General features: G+C 48.1%; 1 protein-coding gene across 1 annotated transcript in view; it reads left to right on the top strand.

Moving 5' to 3' along the window:
* CAPN2 (calpain 2) overlaps positions 1–16041 on the top strand; it is a 67933-nt gene that overhangs the window by 22399 nt on the left and 29493 nt on the right. Inside the window, exons 3-5 of the mRNA XM_065874131.1 lie at positions 13140–13258; positions 13778–13911; positions 15027–15195. Of these exons, the coding sequence (XP_065730203.1) occupies positions 13140–13258; positions 13778–13911; positions 15027–15195 (422 nt within the window). The remainder of the gene's footprint in view (positions 1–13139; positions 13259–13777; positions 13912–15026; positions 15196–16041) is intronic.

The raw sequence follows: 16041 nt of genomic DNA, 5'->3' as shown, positions 1-16041 counted from the left end.
TCAGGATTCTAGAACTGGGTCGTGTACAGATGCCACCTTGAAGGAACAGTGCCTGCAGCCAAGGGACATAGCTTGAGCCAGGCTCACAAAGAAGGAGCCAGGGAAGAAATACACTAATCTCACTTTCCTCCCTCCCTCTGGTCTTTAGGGCTTCCTGCTGGCCAAACCCTCCCAGCAGCCAGAGGCCCCGGGAGCCCACAGTTTCATCCACTGAGGTCAGCTCTGGGGTAGAGGGCAGGATGGAAAAGGGTGTAGGCTGGATGTGGGGAGGCAACCGGAAGGTACCCATCCTCACCTCCAGCTCACACAGTCCAGCACTCAGGCCCCCAAGACAGTTGTTTCTGCTCTGAGATAAATGGAGTAAATAAAGATCAGAAGGGGCTTCCCTGGTGGCGCAGTGGTTGAGAGTCCGCCTGCCGATGCAGGGGACAGGGGTTCGTGCCCTGGTCCGGGAAGATCCCACATGCCACGGAGCGGCTGGGCCCGTGAGCCATGGCCGCTGAGCCTGTGCGCCCGGAGCCTGTGCTCCGCAACGGGAGGGGCCGCAACAGGGAGAGGCCTGTGTACCGCAAAAAAAAGAAAAAGATCAGAAGGTTATCACCTCCTTCTGTTCCTCCTAAAAGGACTTTGTACCTGGGCAGGAAGGCTAAAATCATGTAACAACTGGAAAACCCACCAGGAAGGGAAGGCAGGAGTTTCATGGTGCACTGTTCAGTGACACATCCCCTGAGCAGTCTGGGCGGCCACCCTCACCCCTGCCAAAATATCTTCTTGTGTGACTGGAGAGCAGAGCCAAACAGACAAACAAGTGAGCACGAGGAAGAAATACTTGCTAAAGTCTAGAGTCTCTTATAGATATATAATTTAAACATCCGTAGAAAACTACATACCGGATCTTTCTTTTTCAAGCCCCATCCACGTGGCAACATTCCAGGAGAGGCCTTGGTCACTGGCAGGCACCCTCTCAAATCAGTTTGCGCCACAAGTGGTCTGGAGCCTCAGAGGTCAACGGGTTGCCTTGCCTGGCCCGTACCAGCTGGCCTGGTTTTTATCCAGACCAGGATGTGACTGACCCAAACAGGCTGTGCCAGGAGGAGACTCCAGTGACTTCTCCAACCAGGTCACCTCTACAGAAGCAGATCACCATGGGATTACCCAGAGGAGACGGGTTTTCATAAATCATTTTAGGGAGAGTAGATGCTGACCTTGGTAGGGAGAACCCTCAGCCCGGAGGAGTGGCACTGTGTGAGGCTACAGCTAATGAGGGTGTAGAACAGGTTTCCACGTGGGGAGGAAACCCTCAGGCGGACGTGGCCATCCAGGCGGAGCGAGCAGGAAGCTAGAGAGAAAACACGGTACAGCCCAAACACTGAAACATGATGGAGTCACCCCTCAAGGACAAAAGCCCCCAAGACCATGTTTTGTGAACTGGGTGAATTAGAAACTGACACCTACTTGCAAAGGAGACTGTTCAGATTATACATTAAAAGCATGTGCTTTGCTCAGGCACACCTGACAGCCACGCATTAGCTGGGATCTTGGGGTGAGCCACCCAGTCTCCTTACAGAGGGTGGTGATAGTACCCATCTACCCCAAATTGTTTTGTGGCGAGGAAATGAGATAACTTCATGATACTTTCGACTGAAAATAACGCACAACCTAAAAGTTGCGAGTTACGTTTTATTCGGGGACCTATCTGGGGACTGTAGCCTGGGAGACAGCCTCCCTGGTGGCTCTGATGGACTGTTCCAAAGAGGTAAGGGAGGAGCAAGGTATATAGGAGTTTTTACTGAAAAAAATCACGTAGTGGACATCAAAAGATTACTGCTAATCACAAAAAAACAGACATCTCAAGTTAATGACTTTAGTGTTTTTCTATGTATGGGAGGATCCAGGAGTCTGGACTCATTGAAATTATTCCCTAGATATCATATGCATCTTAACTGTCTAGGACCAGTTTTTCTCCGTCCTGAATCCCCTCAGGGTGCACTGTTTGGGTGGCTACCGTGGCTGATGGCTTGATGGTGGCGACATTGTTGTTTCCTGGAATGAGAGGCAACATTTTGTTGTTGTTTGCAATGCACGTAAAGCATTTTAGCACAGGGCCTGGCACACAGTAAGTCTCCGTGAGTGTAAACTGCGATAACTGTTGTCTTCAGATCTTGTAACTGAGAAAGCTTATATGAGCAGATATTAAATAAACTTTAAAAATGGGCTCTACGTAAGGGAGCTTCCCAACTTAGTTAAAAATATTTTGCTGCATGGGGTGAGGGAGGAAGTTAAGAAATCAGAATAATACAATAGGATTTCAAATGCTTCCACCTTATTAGAAATCAAGATGTTCTTCTAAGTGGCTCTAAGTCTCCCTCAACTCCAGAATTTGGAGACCTGATAAAAAAACTTTGAACCTTTGACTGTAAAATGCATCTAACTCTTGTTTCTTCTTGCTTGTGCTGTGATCTTAGTGCCAGGGTCTTGGCCGTGCAGTGACAGGCCATCCTCCTGTTGCTGTAAGGAATTGCACTGCATTGAATGGGTGATACTTTTTTTGTTTGTTTTTTGTTTTGTTTTTGTTTTGTTTTTCCTTTTTTGCAGTACGCAGGCCTCTCACTGCCGCGGCCCCTCCCGCTGCGGAGCACAGGCCCAGCGGCCATGGCTCACGGGCCCAGCCGCTCCGCGGCATGTGGGATCCTCCCGGACTGGGGCACGAAGCCACGTCCCCTGTATCGGTAGGCGGACTCCCAACCACTGCGCCACCAGGGAAGCCTGGGTGATATGTTTTAATATTTCTGAGCCAAGGATATTGGGGTATTAAGATACAATATAGGATTTCAGGAAGCTGCCAACTTGTTACCCCTTAGTTTTAAATTTGAATTGCAGTTGGATTTTCCTAGTTAGAAGTGGGGTCTTTCCCTAGTTAGAAGAATCAGATACTCTTAACCAAAGGAAATCTTCAGCAAGGTATGGTTTTTAAACAAAACCCAGGATTTGGATTCAGAGGATTTACATGTTAAGACCTGCTAACTGGCCCCTTCCTCGGAGGCTCCGGCGGAGCAGCACTGCGGCCGAGGACAGATGGCCGCAGCCCGGGCCTGACGGACGAGCAGTCGGGCACGTGAACTCCCACCTCCAGTTTGGCTCAGTGCCCGGCGGCGGCGGCAGCCCCGCGGTGCCCCCCGCCGTCTCCGCCCGGCTCCTGCGCGCCGCCTCTGCTCTTTGCGTAGTAATTTCAGTTCCTGCTAGCACCCAGCTCGCTCCCGGAACGCGTCTGAAGAGGACCGCCGCTGCCGAGCCCGCCCGAGCCATCGGTGTGGCGCCGCCGGGAGCCGCTGCTCGGGATATGCGACGGGAGGCCGCCGGCACAGCGCAGGCAGTGGCCCCGCCGCGCCGGGGAGAGCCGGGCGACAGCAGGGCTAACGCCTCACCCTTCAGGTCTCAGCTCAGGGGCCATCCTGCTCAGCACAGCTTTCCAGAGCCCTCCTCAAGGCTCTTGGTGCTCCAGCCCAGGAGGCAGGGCTCTGCCTCTGAGGTAGGAGAGCCAACTTCAGGAAACTGATCAACAAGAGACCTCCCAGCTCCACATAATATTAAACGGTGGACATCTCCCAGAGACCTCCATCTTAACACCAGCACCCAGCTTCACTCAACGACCAGCAAGCCACAGTGCTGGACAACCTATGCCAAACAACTAGCAAAACAGGAACACAACCCCACCCATTAGCAGAGAGGCTGCCTAAAATCATAACAAGGCCACAGACACCCCAAAACACACCACCAGACGTGAATCTGCCCACTAGAGAGACAAGACCGAGCCTCATCCAGCACAACACAGGCACTAGTCCCCTCCACCAGGAAGCCTACACAACCCGCTGAAACAACCTTAGCCACTGGAGACAGACATCAAAAACAACGGGAACTACGAGCGTGCAGCCTGCAAAAAGGAGACCCCAAACACAGTAAGATAAGCAAAATGAGAAGACAGAAAAACACACAGCAGATGAAGGAGCAAGATAAAAACCCACCAGACCTAACAAATGAAGAGGAAATAGGCAATCTACCTGAAAAAGAATTCAGAATAATGATAGTAAGGATGATCCGAAATCTTGGAAGTAGAATAGACAAAATGCAAGAAACAGTTAACAAGGACCTAGAAGACATAAAGATGAAACAAGCAACGATGAACAACGCAATAAATGAAATTAAAAGTACTCTAGATAGGATCAATAGCAGAATAACTGAGGCAGAAGAACGGATAAGTGACCTGGAAGATAAAGTAGTGGAAATAACTACTGCAGAGCAGAATAAAGAAAAAAGAATGAAAAGAACTGAGGACAGTCTCAGAGAGCTCTGGGACAACATGAAACGCACCAACATTCGAATTATAGGGGTTCCAGAAGAAGAAGAAAAAAAGAAAGGGACTGAGAAAATATTTGAAGAGATTATAGTTGAAAACTTCCCTAATATGGGAAAGGAAATAGTTAATCAAGTCCAGGAAGCACAGAGAGTCCCATACAGGATAAATACAAGGAGAAATACGCCAAGACACATATTAATCAAACTATCAAAAATTAAATACAAAGAAAGCATATTAAAAGCAGCAAGGGAAAAACAACAAATAACACACAAGGGAATCCCCATAAGGTTAACAGCTGATCTCTCAGCAGAAACCCTACAAGCCAGAAGGGAGTGGCAGGACATACTGAAAGTGATGAAGGAGAAAAACCTGCAACCAAGACTACTCTACCCAGCAAGGATCTCATTCAGATTTGATGGAGAAATTAAAACTTTTACAGACAAGCAAAAGCTGAGAGAGTTCAGCACCACCAAACCAGCTTTACAACAAATGCTAAAGGAACTCCTCTAGATAAGAAATGCAAAAGAAGGAAACGACCTATAATAACGAACCCAAAACAATATAGAAAATGGGAATAGGAACATACATATCGATAATTACCTTAAATGTAAATGGACTAAATGCTCCCACCAAAAGACACAGATTGGCTGAATGGATACAAAAACAAGACCCTTATATATGCTGTCTACAAGAGACCCACCTCAGACCTAGAGACACATACAGACTGAAAGTAAGGGGATGGAAAAAGATATTCCATGCTAATGGAAACCAAAAGAAAGCTGGAGTAGCAATTCTCATATCAGACAAAATAGACTTTAAAATAAGGACTATTAAAAGGGATAAAGAAGGACACTACATAATGATCAAGGGATCGATCCAAGAAGAAGATATAACAATTGTAAATATTTATGCACCCAACATAGGAGCACCTCAATACGTAAGGCAAATACTAACAGCCATAAAAGGGGAAATAGACAGTAACACATTCATAGTAGGGGACTTTAACACCCCACTTTCACCCATGGACAGATCATCCAAAATGAAAATAAATAAGGAAACACAAGCTTTAAATGATACATTAAACAAGATGGACTTAATTGATATTTATAGGACACTCCATCCAAAAACAACAGAATACACATTTTTCTCAAGTGCTCATGGAACATTCTCCAGGATAGATCATATCTTGGGTCACAAATCAAGCCTTGGTAAATTTAAGAAAATTGAAATTGTATCAAGTATCTTTTCTGACCACAACGCCATGAGACTAGATATCAATTACAGGAAAAGATCTGTAAAATATACAAGCACATGGAGGCTAAACAATACACTACTTAATAATGAAGTGATCACTGAAGAAATTAAAGAGGAAATAAAAAAATACCTAGAAACAAATGACAATGGAGACACAACGACCCAAAACCTATGGGATGCAGCAAAAGCAGTTCTAAGGGGGAAGTTTATAGCAATACAAGCCCACCTTAAGAAGCAGGAAACATCTCGAATAAACAACCTAACCTTGCACCTCAAGCAATTAGAGAAAGAAGAACAAAAAAGCCCCAAAGCTAGCAGAAGGAAAGAAATCATAAAAATCAGATCAGAAATAAATGAAAAAGAAATGAAGGAAACGATAGCAAAGATCAATAAAACTAAAAGCTGGTTCTTTGAGAAGATAAACAAAATAGATAAACCACTAGCTAGACTCATCAAGAAAAAAAGGGAGAAGACTCAAATCAATAGAATTAGAAATGAGAAAGGAGAAATAACAACTGACACTGCAGAAATAAAAAAAATCATGAGAGATTACTACAAGCAACTCTATGCCAATAAAATGGAAAATCTGGAAGAAATGGACAAATTCTTAGAAATGCACAACCTGCCAAGACTGAATCAGGAAGAAATAGAAAATATGAACAGACCAATCACAAGCACTGAAATTGAAAGTGTGATTAAAAATCTTCCAACAAACAAAAGCCCAGGACCAGATGGCTTCACAGGTGAATTCTATCAAACGTTTAGAGAAGAGCTAACACCTATCCTTCTCGAACTCTTCCAAAATATAGCAGAGGGAGGAACACTCCCAAATTCCTTCTACGAGGCCACCATCACCTTGATACCAAAACCAGACAAGGATGTCACAAAGAAAGAAAACTACAGGCCAATATCACTGATGAACATAGATGCAAAAATCCTCAACAAAATACTAGCAAACAGAATCCAACAGCACATTAAAAGGATCATACACCATGATCAAGTGGGGTTTATTCCAGGAATGCAAGGATTCTTCAATATACGCAAATCTATCAATGTGATAAACCATATTAACAAATTGAAGGAGAAAAACCATATGATCATCTCAATAGATGCAGAGAAAGCTTTCGACAAAATTCAACACCCATTTATGATAAAAACCCTCCAGAAAGTGGGCATAGAGGGAACTTTCCTCAACATAATAAAGGCCATATATGACAAGCCCACAGCAAACATCATCCTCAATGGTGAAAAACTGAAAGCATTTCCACTAAGATCAGGAACAAGACAAGGTTGCCCACTCTCACCACTCTTATTCAACATAGTTTTGGAAGTTTTAGCCACAGCAATCAGAGAAGAAAAGGAAATAAAAGGAATCCACATCGGAAAAGAAGAAGTAAAGCTGTCACTGTTTGCAGATGACATGATACTATACATAGAGAATCCTAAAGATGCTACCAGAAAACTACTAGAGCTAATCAATGAATTTGGTAAAGTAGCAGGATACAAAATTAATGCACAGAAATCTCTGGCATTCCTATATACTAATGATGAAAAATCTGAAAGTGAAATCAAGAAAACACTCCCATTTACCATTGCAACAAAACGAATAAAATATCTAGGAATAAACCTACCTAAGGATACGAAAGACCTGTATGCAGAAAATTATAAGACACTGATGAAAGAAATTAAAGATGATACAAATAGATGGAGAGATATACCATGTTCTTGGATGGGAAGAATCAACATTGTGAAAATGACTCTACTACCCAAAGCAATCTACAGATTCAATGCAATCCCTATTAAACTACCACTGGCATTTTTCACAGAACTAGAACAAAAAATTTCGCAATTTGTATGGAAACACAAAAGACCCCGAATAGCCAAAGCAATTTTGAGAACGAAAAAAGGAGCTGGAGGAATCAGGCTCCCTGACTTCAGACTATACTACAAAGCAACAGTAATCAAGACAGTATGGTACTGGCACAAAAACAGAAAGATAGATCAGTGGAACAGGATAGAAAGCCCAGAGATAAACCCATGCACATATGGACACCTTATCTTTGATAAAGGAGGCAGGAATGTACAGTGGAGAAAGGACAGCCTCTTCAATAAATGGTGCTGGGAAAACTGGACAGGTACATGTAAAAGTATGAGATTAGATCACTCCCTAACACCATACACAAAAATAAGCTCAAAATGGATTAAAGACCTAAATGTAAGGCCAGAAACTATCAAACTCTTAGAGGAAAACATAGGAAGAACACTCTATGACATAAATCACAGCAAGATCCTTTCTGACCCACCTCCTAGAGTAATGGAAATAAAAACAAAAATAAACAAATGGGACCTAATGAAACTTCAAAGCTTTTGCACAGCAAAGGAAACCATAATCAAGACCAAAAGACAACCCTCAGAATGGGAGAAAACATTTGCAAATGAAGCAACTGACAAAGGATTAATCTCCAAAATTTACAAGCAGCTCATGCAGCTCAATAACAAAAAAACAAACAACCCCATCCAAAAATGGGCAGAAGACCTAAACAGACATTTCTCCAAAGAAGATATACAGAATGCCAACAAACACATGAAAGAATGCTCAACCTCATTAATCATTAGAGAAATGCAAATCAAAACTACAATGAGATATCATCTCACACCAGTCAGAATGGCCATCATCAAAAAATCTAGAAACAATAAATGCTGGAGAGGGTGTGGAGAAAAGGGGACACTCTTGCACTGCTGGTGGGAATGTGAATTGGTTCAGCCACTATGGAGAACAGTATGGAGGTTCCTTAAAAAACTACAAATAGAATTACCATATGACCCAGCAATCCCACTACTGGGCATATACCCTGAGAAAACCAAAATTCAAAAGGAGTCATGTACCAAAATGTTCATTGCAGCTCTATTTACAATAGCCCGGAGATGGAAAGAACCTAAGCGCCCATCATCGGACGAATGGATAAAGAAGATGTGGCACATATACACAATGGAATATTACTCAGCCTTAAAAAGAAATGAAATTGAGATATTTGTAATGAGATGGATAGACCTAGAGTCTGTCATACAGAGTGAAGTAAGTCAGAAAGACAAAGACAGATACCGTATGCTAACACATATATATGGAATTTGAGGGGAAAAAATGTCATGAAGAACCTAGGGATAAGACAGGAATGGAGGCGCAGACCTACTGGAGAGCGGACTTGGGGATATGGGGAGGGGGAAGGGTGAGTTTTGACAGGGCGAGAGAGAGTCATGGACATATACACACTAACAAACGTGGTGGGGTGGATAGCTGGGGGGAAGCAGCCGCAAGGCACAGGGATATTAGCTCGGGGCTTTGGGACAGCCTGGAGGGGTGGGAGGGGGAGAGTGGGAGGGAGGGAGATGCAGGAGGGAAGACACATGGGAGCACATGTATATGTATAGCTGATTCACTTTGTTATAAATCAGAAACTAACACACCATTGTAAAGCAATTATACCCCAATAAAGATGTTTAAAAAAAAAAAAAAAAAAAAAAAAAAAAAAAAAAAAAAGACCTGCTAACTGTGTAGAACACAGACTCCTGAGCTTCGTCCAAAAAAGGTGATAATAATTAGGATAATCATAAGATTTCTGTAAGGATCAAATAAAATGTGGACCGTTGTTCTTTGTAAATTGTAAATATAAGAGTATTATATACAATGTTAGCTACTTGTTATTTCTTTCATTCCTTCTGGTGGAAGGCGCACAGCCCGGAAGTTAAGTCTAGATTCCTGTCCATGCACAGGTCCCCCTTTCCAGGACCTGTGACCTCAAGAAAGTAACTTAATCTCTCTCTCTTTTTTTTTTTGTTTGGCCACACTGTACAGCTCGAGGGATCTTAATTCTCTGACCAGGGATTGAACCTGGGCCCCAGCAGTGAAAGCGCAGAGTCCTAACCACTGGACCACCAGGGAATTCCCTTTTTTTTTTTGTAACTTAATCTCTAAAAGGTACAGTTTTGTGGTCTAGGAGACATTCTAGGATTATGAATCCTTTCAGAGGAAACATGTTAGACTGGAATAGGAAGGGATGAAGAAAGCAATCCTCTCTGAAGGGCAGGGGGAGATGAGGCCTTGCTCCTCCCAGGATGACCAGGAAAAACTTCTGGGACACAAAGGAAAAAAATAGGGAGCCGTGAAACGTGGCCACTGATTTCTGGGATGTCACAAGAACGTCCAGGTCTGGTGGTGAGCGGTAATCTGAGACATGTGTACGGTCAGCACTGACCTAGATGTATGACCCACAAAAAGAAAAAGAAAAAAAAAAGGAAAAGCCATCACTATCTGAATTCAGTCACTGTCCCACAAATAGCAGCACAGTCAGCCGTGACCTCCAACACTAAAAAGCAACCGACGGGTCCTACAGACACACACTCGTGTGACGCCTACACACATGCACAAGGTAAAGGCATCGACTCTTGGTACCAAGGGAAAGAGAACCAGGAGGGCATTAGAATGGCCCTCCCAGAGTCAGACAGACTGGGAAGCTCTTCCGAGGATTTGACAGAAGAGCTACAGGAACCATGGGAATAACTGGTTCCAGGACAAATGTCGCTGAAGTTCCTACACTTGGGCCCACTTTATCCACACGCCTGTCTGCCTCCATGTATTGACAGACCCAAGTCATTTTCCAAGGTTCCTAGAAAATCTCAAATAACCTCAAGGAAAATAAGAATCACAGTCATCTCCAGGTTCTCAAAGAAGGACTAAAGTCAGGAGAAGATCTGAAGTTGGAGGAAAGGGAATAGATTGAAAAGGAGGATCTCATGACTCAAAGAGCAGCTGTCACTTGGTGTAGTCATCCTCCAGGGCAGACAGTATGATAAGGTCTAAGTGAGAGAGGGGTGGGTGCTCAGAAAAGGCCTGAATGTCGTCTGTTTTCAATGACGGTCTGGTTCCTACAAGGCAGCATATGGAATCAAGCCGGGAAAAGCTCCTCTACATAGATTTCCATCCTCACCAACCGGGGGCTCCTTCCCCAGGGCCAGTGCTTAAAACCCTCACTGCCAAGTTTCTCTGCAAGCTCCTATTCTCACTGTGTCAAAGAGTGTGTCTCTAGTTTGGTTTATATAAAGATCTAGTTGACCCAAAAGGTTGTCTCTGAGATCTGACAAACACCACACCTTTTAAACTCTTCCTTGCAGTGTTTTACGGTTGGCAGTGCACTTAACCTCCTAAGCCTTGTCATTTTCAGTTTTTAACATGGAGATGGTCATAGCACCATCCTCATAGAGCTGTTGTGAGAGAGAAATGAAATGATGAACCTGCACCTCCCAGAACAGTGGCTGGCACATAGGAAGGCCTCGTCAGTAATGGCTACTGCCCAAGCTCCCCTAGCAGTCAGGAGGCAGGAACTGGTAGCCCTGGCTAATGGGTCAGGAAATAGGGACTGAGAAGTCCAAGGCAGGTGTGGCTTCAGGTACAGCTTGATACAGGGACTCAAGTGATGACACCAGGACATGGTTTCTCTCTCCAGCTCTCAGCCCCTCTCCCTCTGAGTTGGCTGCAAGACGGCTTCAGCAGTAGGCCGCCCCTCATTGTAGAGCCAATGCAGTAGAAGAGGGCACCTGTCCACTCTCTCTGAAGCCTCAGGAGTGGTCTCCTCACACCTCCCTGGCTCTGGCTGGATTGCAGAACCTTCCCCAAGTGAACCACTGAAGCCAGAGAACATGCAGCCCAGCTTGCTGAAGATCCACCTCTGGAACTGGGGGCAGGGCCAGCGCTACCCAAACCTCTCAGGCAGGGAGACTTGCTTCGCGGAGGGTCACTGGTGGCACCAGGAGGGAAGAGATGGTCGCTGAGTGGAAAACTGCGGTGAACCCACAGCGGCCGCCCAACCTAAGGAGCAAAGGGATTTAACTTCCTTTGGCTACTGACTGGCTGGTTAGGGAGAGGTGTGCTTCCACTGCCCACAGGGCTGGCTTGAGCACCTAGAGGCCTCAGAGCTGTTCCCCTGTCATTGCTAAGTGTTAGCAGGTCAGTCGGTTCAGCAACTCTCAGGACACCAACTAGTCCACAGAATTCAAAGATTGCAGTGAATTTCAGTAACGCTCTTTAAAAAGAGTTGACATTAAAAAAAATATTTTTCAACTTATTTTCATTTATTTATTTTTGGCTGCGTTGGGCTTTCTCTAGTTGCGGCGAGTGGGGGCTACTCTTCGTTTCGGTGCGCTGGCTTCTCATTGCAGTGGATTCTCTTCTTGTGGAGCATGGGCTCCAGTAGTTGTGGCTCACAGACTCAGTAGTTGTGGCTCGCAGGCTTCAGAGCACAGGCTCAGTAGTTGTGGCGCATGGGCTTAGTTGCTCCGCGGCATGTGGATCTTCCTAGACCGGGGCTCGAACCTGTGTCCCCTGCATTGGCAGGCGGATTCTTAACCACTGCGCCACCAGGGAAGTCCTTCAGTAACACTTTTAATAGACCTGCCAATTAATAAAAATAAACCCAGACGTGGAAATCAAACTCATCTGAGGCTATTTCCTATTCTTGTCATGGGAAATTGTAGGAAAGTGCACATTCCTTAAGAATGGAGTAAACTGGGCTTCCCTGGTGGCGCAGTGGTTGAGAGTCCGCCTGCCAATGCAGGGGACACGGGTTCGTGCCCCAGTCCAGGAAGATCCCACGTGCCGCGGAGTGGCTGGGCCCGTGAGCCATGGCCGCTGAGCCTGCGTGTCCGGAGCCTATGGTCCGCAACGGGAGAGGCCACAGCAGTGAGAGGCCTGCGTACCGCAAAAAAAAAGAATGGAGTAAACTTCCTCATCCTCGTCCCAGAACGCCCCCATCAGTCGGGCCTTTTATCTTGTGGCAAACATGACCCCTCCCCGCCACCAGCTTGCTTCTGACCACCTGAAATGGGTGTGTGCTTTACACACACGCTCTCGTCACACCTCCCAGTTACTCAACGTGTCACAGAGGAGGGCACCGAGGCTAAGGGGAGGCCAGGCTGCCAGACAGCTGACCATCTGACTGTCCCCATCTTTGACTCCCACGTGTGGTACCCACACACCCGCCCAGAGGTGTTCCTCGCCCGTCCTCAGGGAGGTAGCCCAGGGTGCCTTCTCAGATTCTGGCTCTTGCATTTGCGTCCATGGGGCTGCGTGCCGGTGTCTTCTTCCTCTCCCTCAAACTCACCCACTTTTAAACCCTGTGTTGTCAGAAGCCTCAGCTGCTGAGTTGGGGTCCTCACTCCACACATGATCGCTGCCATGCACCTTCGGTGGACCAGGCCCAGAGCCGGCTGTGAGGACACAGTCCAACCATCACAGCGTTCTGGGTTCTTCAGGGAATGAATTCTCCCACCTCAACGATCACAGCAAAAACATTTCTCCCTCAGCATTCCCTCAAAGCATCACCCCAGCCCTCCTCCATAGCCCTCACATGAGGACCAGGGGGGAACATCTGTGCCGGGCTTGCCTTAGGCCTCAAGTGCCAGAGGTGGGCACAGGAGGTTTCACATCCTCCCGGCACTGAGCCCTCTCTGATGAGAGCTCCTTACACCGTGTTCACAGGGGACTGCTGGCTACTGGCAGCCATTGCCTCCCTCACCTTGAATGAAGAAATCCTGGCCCGAGTCGTCCCCTTGGACCAGAGCTTCCAGGAGAACTACGCGGGGATCTTCCACTTCCAGGTAACTTAAGAGTTGGCTCGAGCTTCTCCTGAGCAGGTCCTGAGGGCTAGGAGCAGGGGCCAGGCAAGGACACTGAGAGACAGCAGGAAGCTGCCTGGCCTGTCGTCGCCCTGGGACCCTGTAAGGACAGCAGTGCGGAGGAGGGCGGTAGGGCAGGGCACTCAGGAAGTAATTCCCACATTTCTTTAAGAAAGTTGACTATTTGGGGTCTGAGACAAAATGTTAAGGCACCGCTCGCTGTTCTCCTTTTATGCCGGTAAAGGAGAAATAGCATTTTGAAAAGCATAAGGCACAGGGCAGAGTGCTGGAGGGGCAGGTGTGGCCTGGGAGGGAAGGGCAGGTGCCTCTGCGCTCGTTTCTCAGCGAGGCTGTACCTGCAGGAGGAGGGCTAGAGGGGAGCGTCTTCTCGGGGATGCGATGGGCTTGGGGAACCGGCGCCCAGGGGCCGGGCAGAGAGGAGCCAGCTGCGGCTGAGGCTCACGACCCCCCGCACACTGCCGCCACCTCCCCCTCCCGCAGTTCTGGCAGTACGGCGAATGGGTGGAAGTGGTGGTGGACGACAGGCTGCCCACCAAGGACGGGGAGCTGCTCTTCGTGCACTCGGTAGAGGGCAGTGAGTTCTGGAGCGCGCTGCTGGAGAAGGCCTACGCCAAGTAAGTGCCTGCCGTGCCCGTCCCCCCGCAGCCTGCCCCCAGCTGCCCTGCATTCTGGGAAGCAACACGGGACTTAGGTGAGGGCTGTCCCGAAGAGAAGTCCTCTTGTACAGAAGGACTACTTCGGACAAGATCGGGCTCTCAATTCTAGGAGATAACGCACCCAGCTCTTGCCGTTTTTAACCAAATACGCAGGAACGAGTCATGGTACTGATCGTGCTGGCCTTGAGAAGGACCTCTGCTTCCTTGGCAGGTCATGTTACATTTTTGTCAGCTAAATACAGCAAAGAGTTGCTGCCCGTGGGCAAAACTATCCATTGCAGAGGTATGAAAATGATGCAGACTTGCCCACAATACATAATACGCTGAGTAAAACTGGTTTCCCCTAGCCCTCCCAGCCGGGCCCCCGCCCCACCCCCCCCAGGCTGCCCGGAGTCGAGATTGTCCAGTGCTCAGCACTGCCCGTTCTCAGCGGGACACCCACGTCGGCCCCGCTCCAGAGTGGCCGGGTCCTGGCCCTGCTGTCTGGGCTCCCTCCAGGAAAATGACCGGCTCTCAGGCATCAGGAGGATTTCTGTTCCTTCCAGCCCCTGCCAGGGAGGAGGGCCAGGAGTCACACACCCAGCTGTGAGAATCTGGGGCCTGAGATGCTACTAAGTCTTATGCTTTAACAGTAGAGTTAGGGAAGCCACAGGGCGCCAACATCGCCATGGGGAGAGACCAGCCCCTCCTAACACAGCACACGGAAGCTGCTTTCATGACTCAACTGTTTTCTTTTAAGCTATAAATGCCAAACAGCCAATTGAGCAGACCTCCCCTTTCCTGCCAGGATGTAGAAAGAATCAATACAGGAGGTTGGGCCAGATAAACACCGAGGTACTTCCTAACTCTTAAGGTTCTGTGAGATTTTTCCAAAAACTTCACAAAGTACCAGGCAGTGGTAGCTTTGGCGACAGTCACTGGCCCTCGTGGGCACCCCGAGGTGGAGACAGACCAAGGAAAGACTGAGCAGGGGGTCCCTGCAGCATCCAACAAAAGAGGCGTGGGGGGAGGGGCACTTTGAGAAGCAGAAGTGTCAGTACCAGGTGGCAGCGGCATCTGTCCCCTTCCTGCAGGATCAATGGGTGTTACGAAGCACTCTCCGGGGGTGCCACCACCGAGGGCTTCGAGGACTTCACCGGAGGCATCGCCGAGTGGTATGAGTTAAGGAAGGCCCCTCCCAACCTGTTCAGGATCATCCAGAAAGCTCTGCAGAAAGGCTCTCTCCTTGGCTGCTCTATCGATGTAAGTCCAGGCCTCCCTCCCTGGCCGCACCCCCATCTGCTCTAGCGGAAGTGAGCCTCCACCAACAGTGACCAAAGAGACCCACTGCCCTCATTCCCCACACGGTTGGCGCATCCTTTGTCCACCATATTGCACATCACCTGGAGCCCAGGGGTGGCTAGGCGACCACCAGGCTGGCTGGGGTACAGCTGCTGGGGCGATGGTGACTCCAGCCTTTCCGTCTCCCACCTGCTTACAGCCCTCGGCCTCCTTTGACTCACCACCCCGGACCACAGCTTCCCTGAGAGTCCCCTGCCCTCTGCTGGGCCCAAGGCAGGACCATTCTAGACACCTTCTGCCCCACCTGCGGGGCCTATGACCGCAGGGAGCCCAGCAGCCTTCCCTCCACTGCTGCAGGGTTAAGGGGCCCGTGGCAAGACTTCAGAAGGCACAGGAAGGAACCATTCCCACGTGCCACCCTTGCTGGTGAACGTCACCAGAGGAAGGGAGGTGGGCACAACCCCTGTCCCCAAGGAGCCTCCAGGCTTTGCCTGTGCCCGGCACCGGAGCCCTGTCCTAGCTCTGGTCCCTGTGGGGACAGGGGTAAGAAGTGTGGCTCTGGGGGCCCAAGTCTCTGACTCTAGGGAGGGATTCTCAGACTTTCTCTGGTTTGCATGGCAGAGACCCTTTCTACTCCGACGCAGCCCTTCTCATTGACCTAGACAAAAATAACCTCCATCAGAACAGATGGGGAAGGAATGACTGGGGAAGTTCTAGTAGAACAGAAGCCAATTCTGAAGTCAGGCAGAAACGAACGGCTGTCCTAGTGTAAACCCTGTAGCGGGCGGGGCAGCCCTCGCAGTTTCA

Source organism: Phocoena phocoena, chromosome 1 (genome assembly GCF_963924675.1).
Source record: "Phocoena phocoena chromosome 1, mPhoPho1.1, whole genome shotgun sequence".
NCBI classification, from domain to species: domain Eukaryota; kingdom Metazoa; phylum Chordata; class Mammalia; order Artiodactyla; family Phocoenidae; genus Phocoena; species Phocoena phocoena.
The sequence above is the reverse complement of the archived record's forward strand: the minus strand, read 5'-3'. Positions and strand labels throughout refer to the sequence as shown.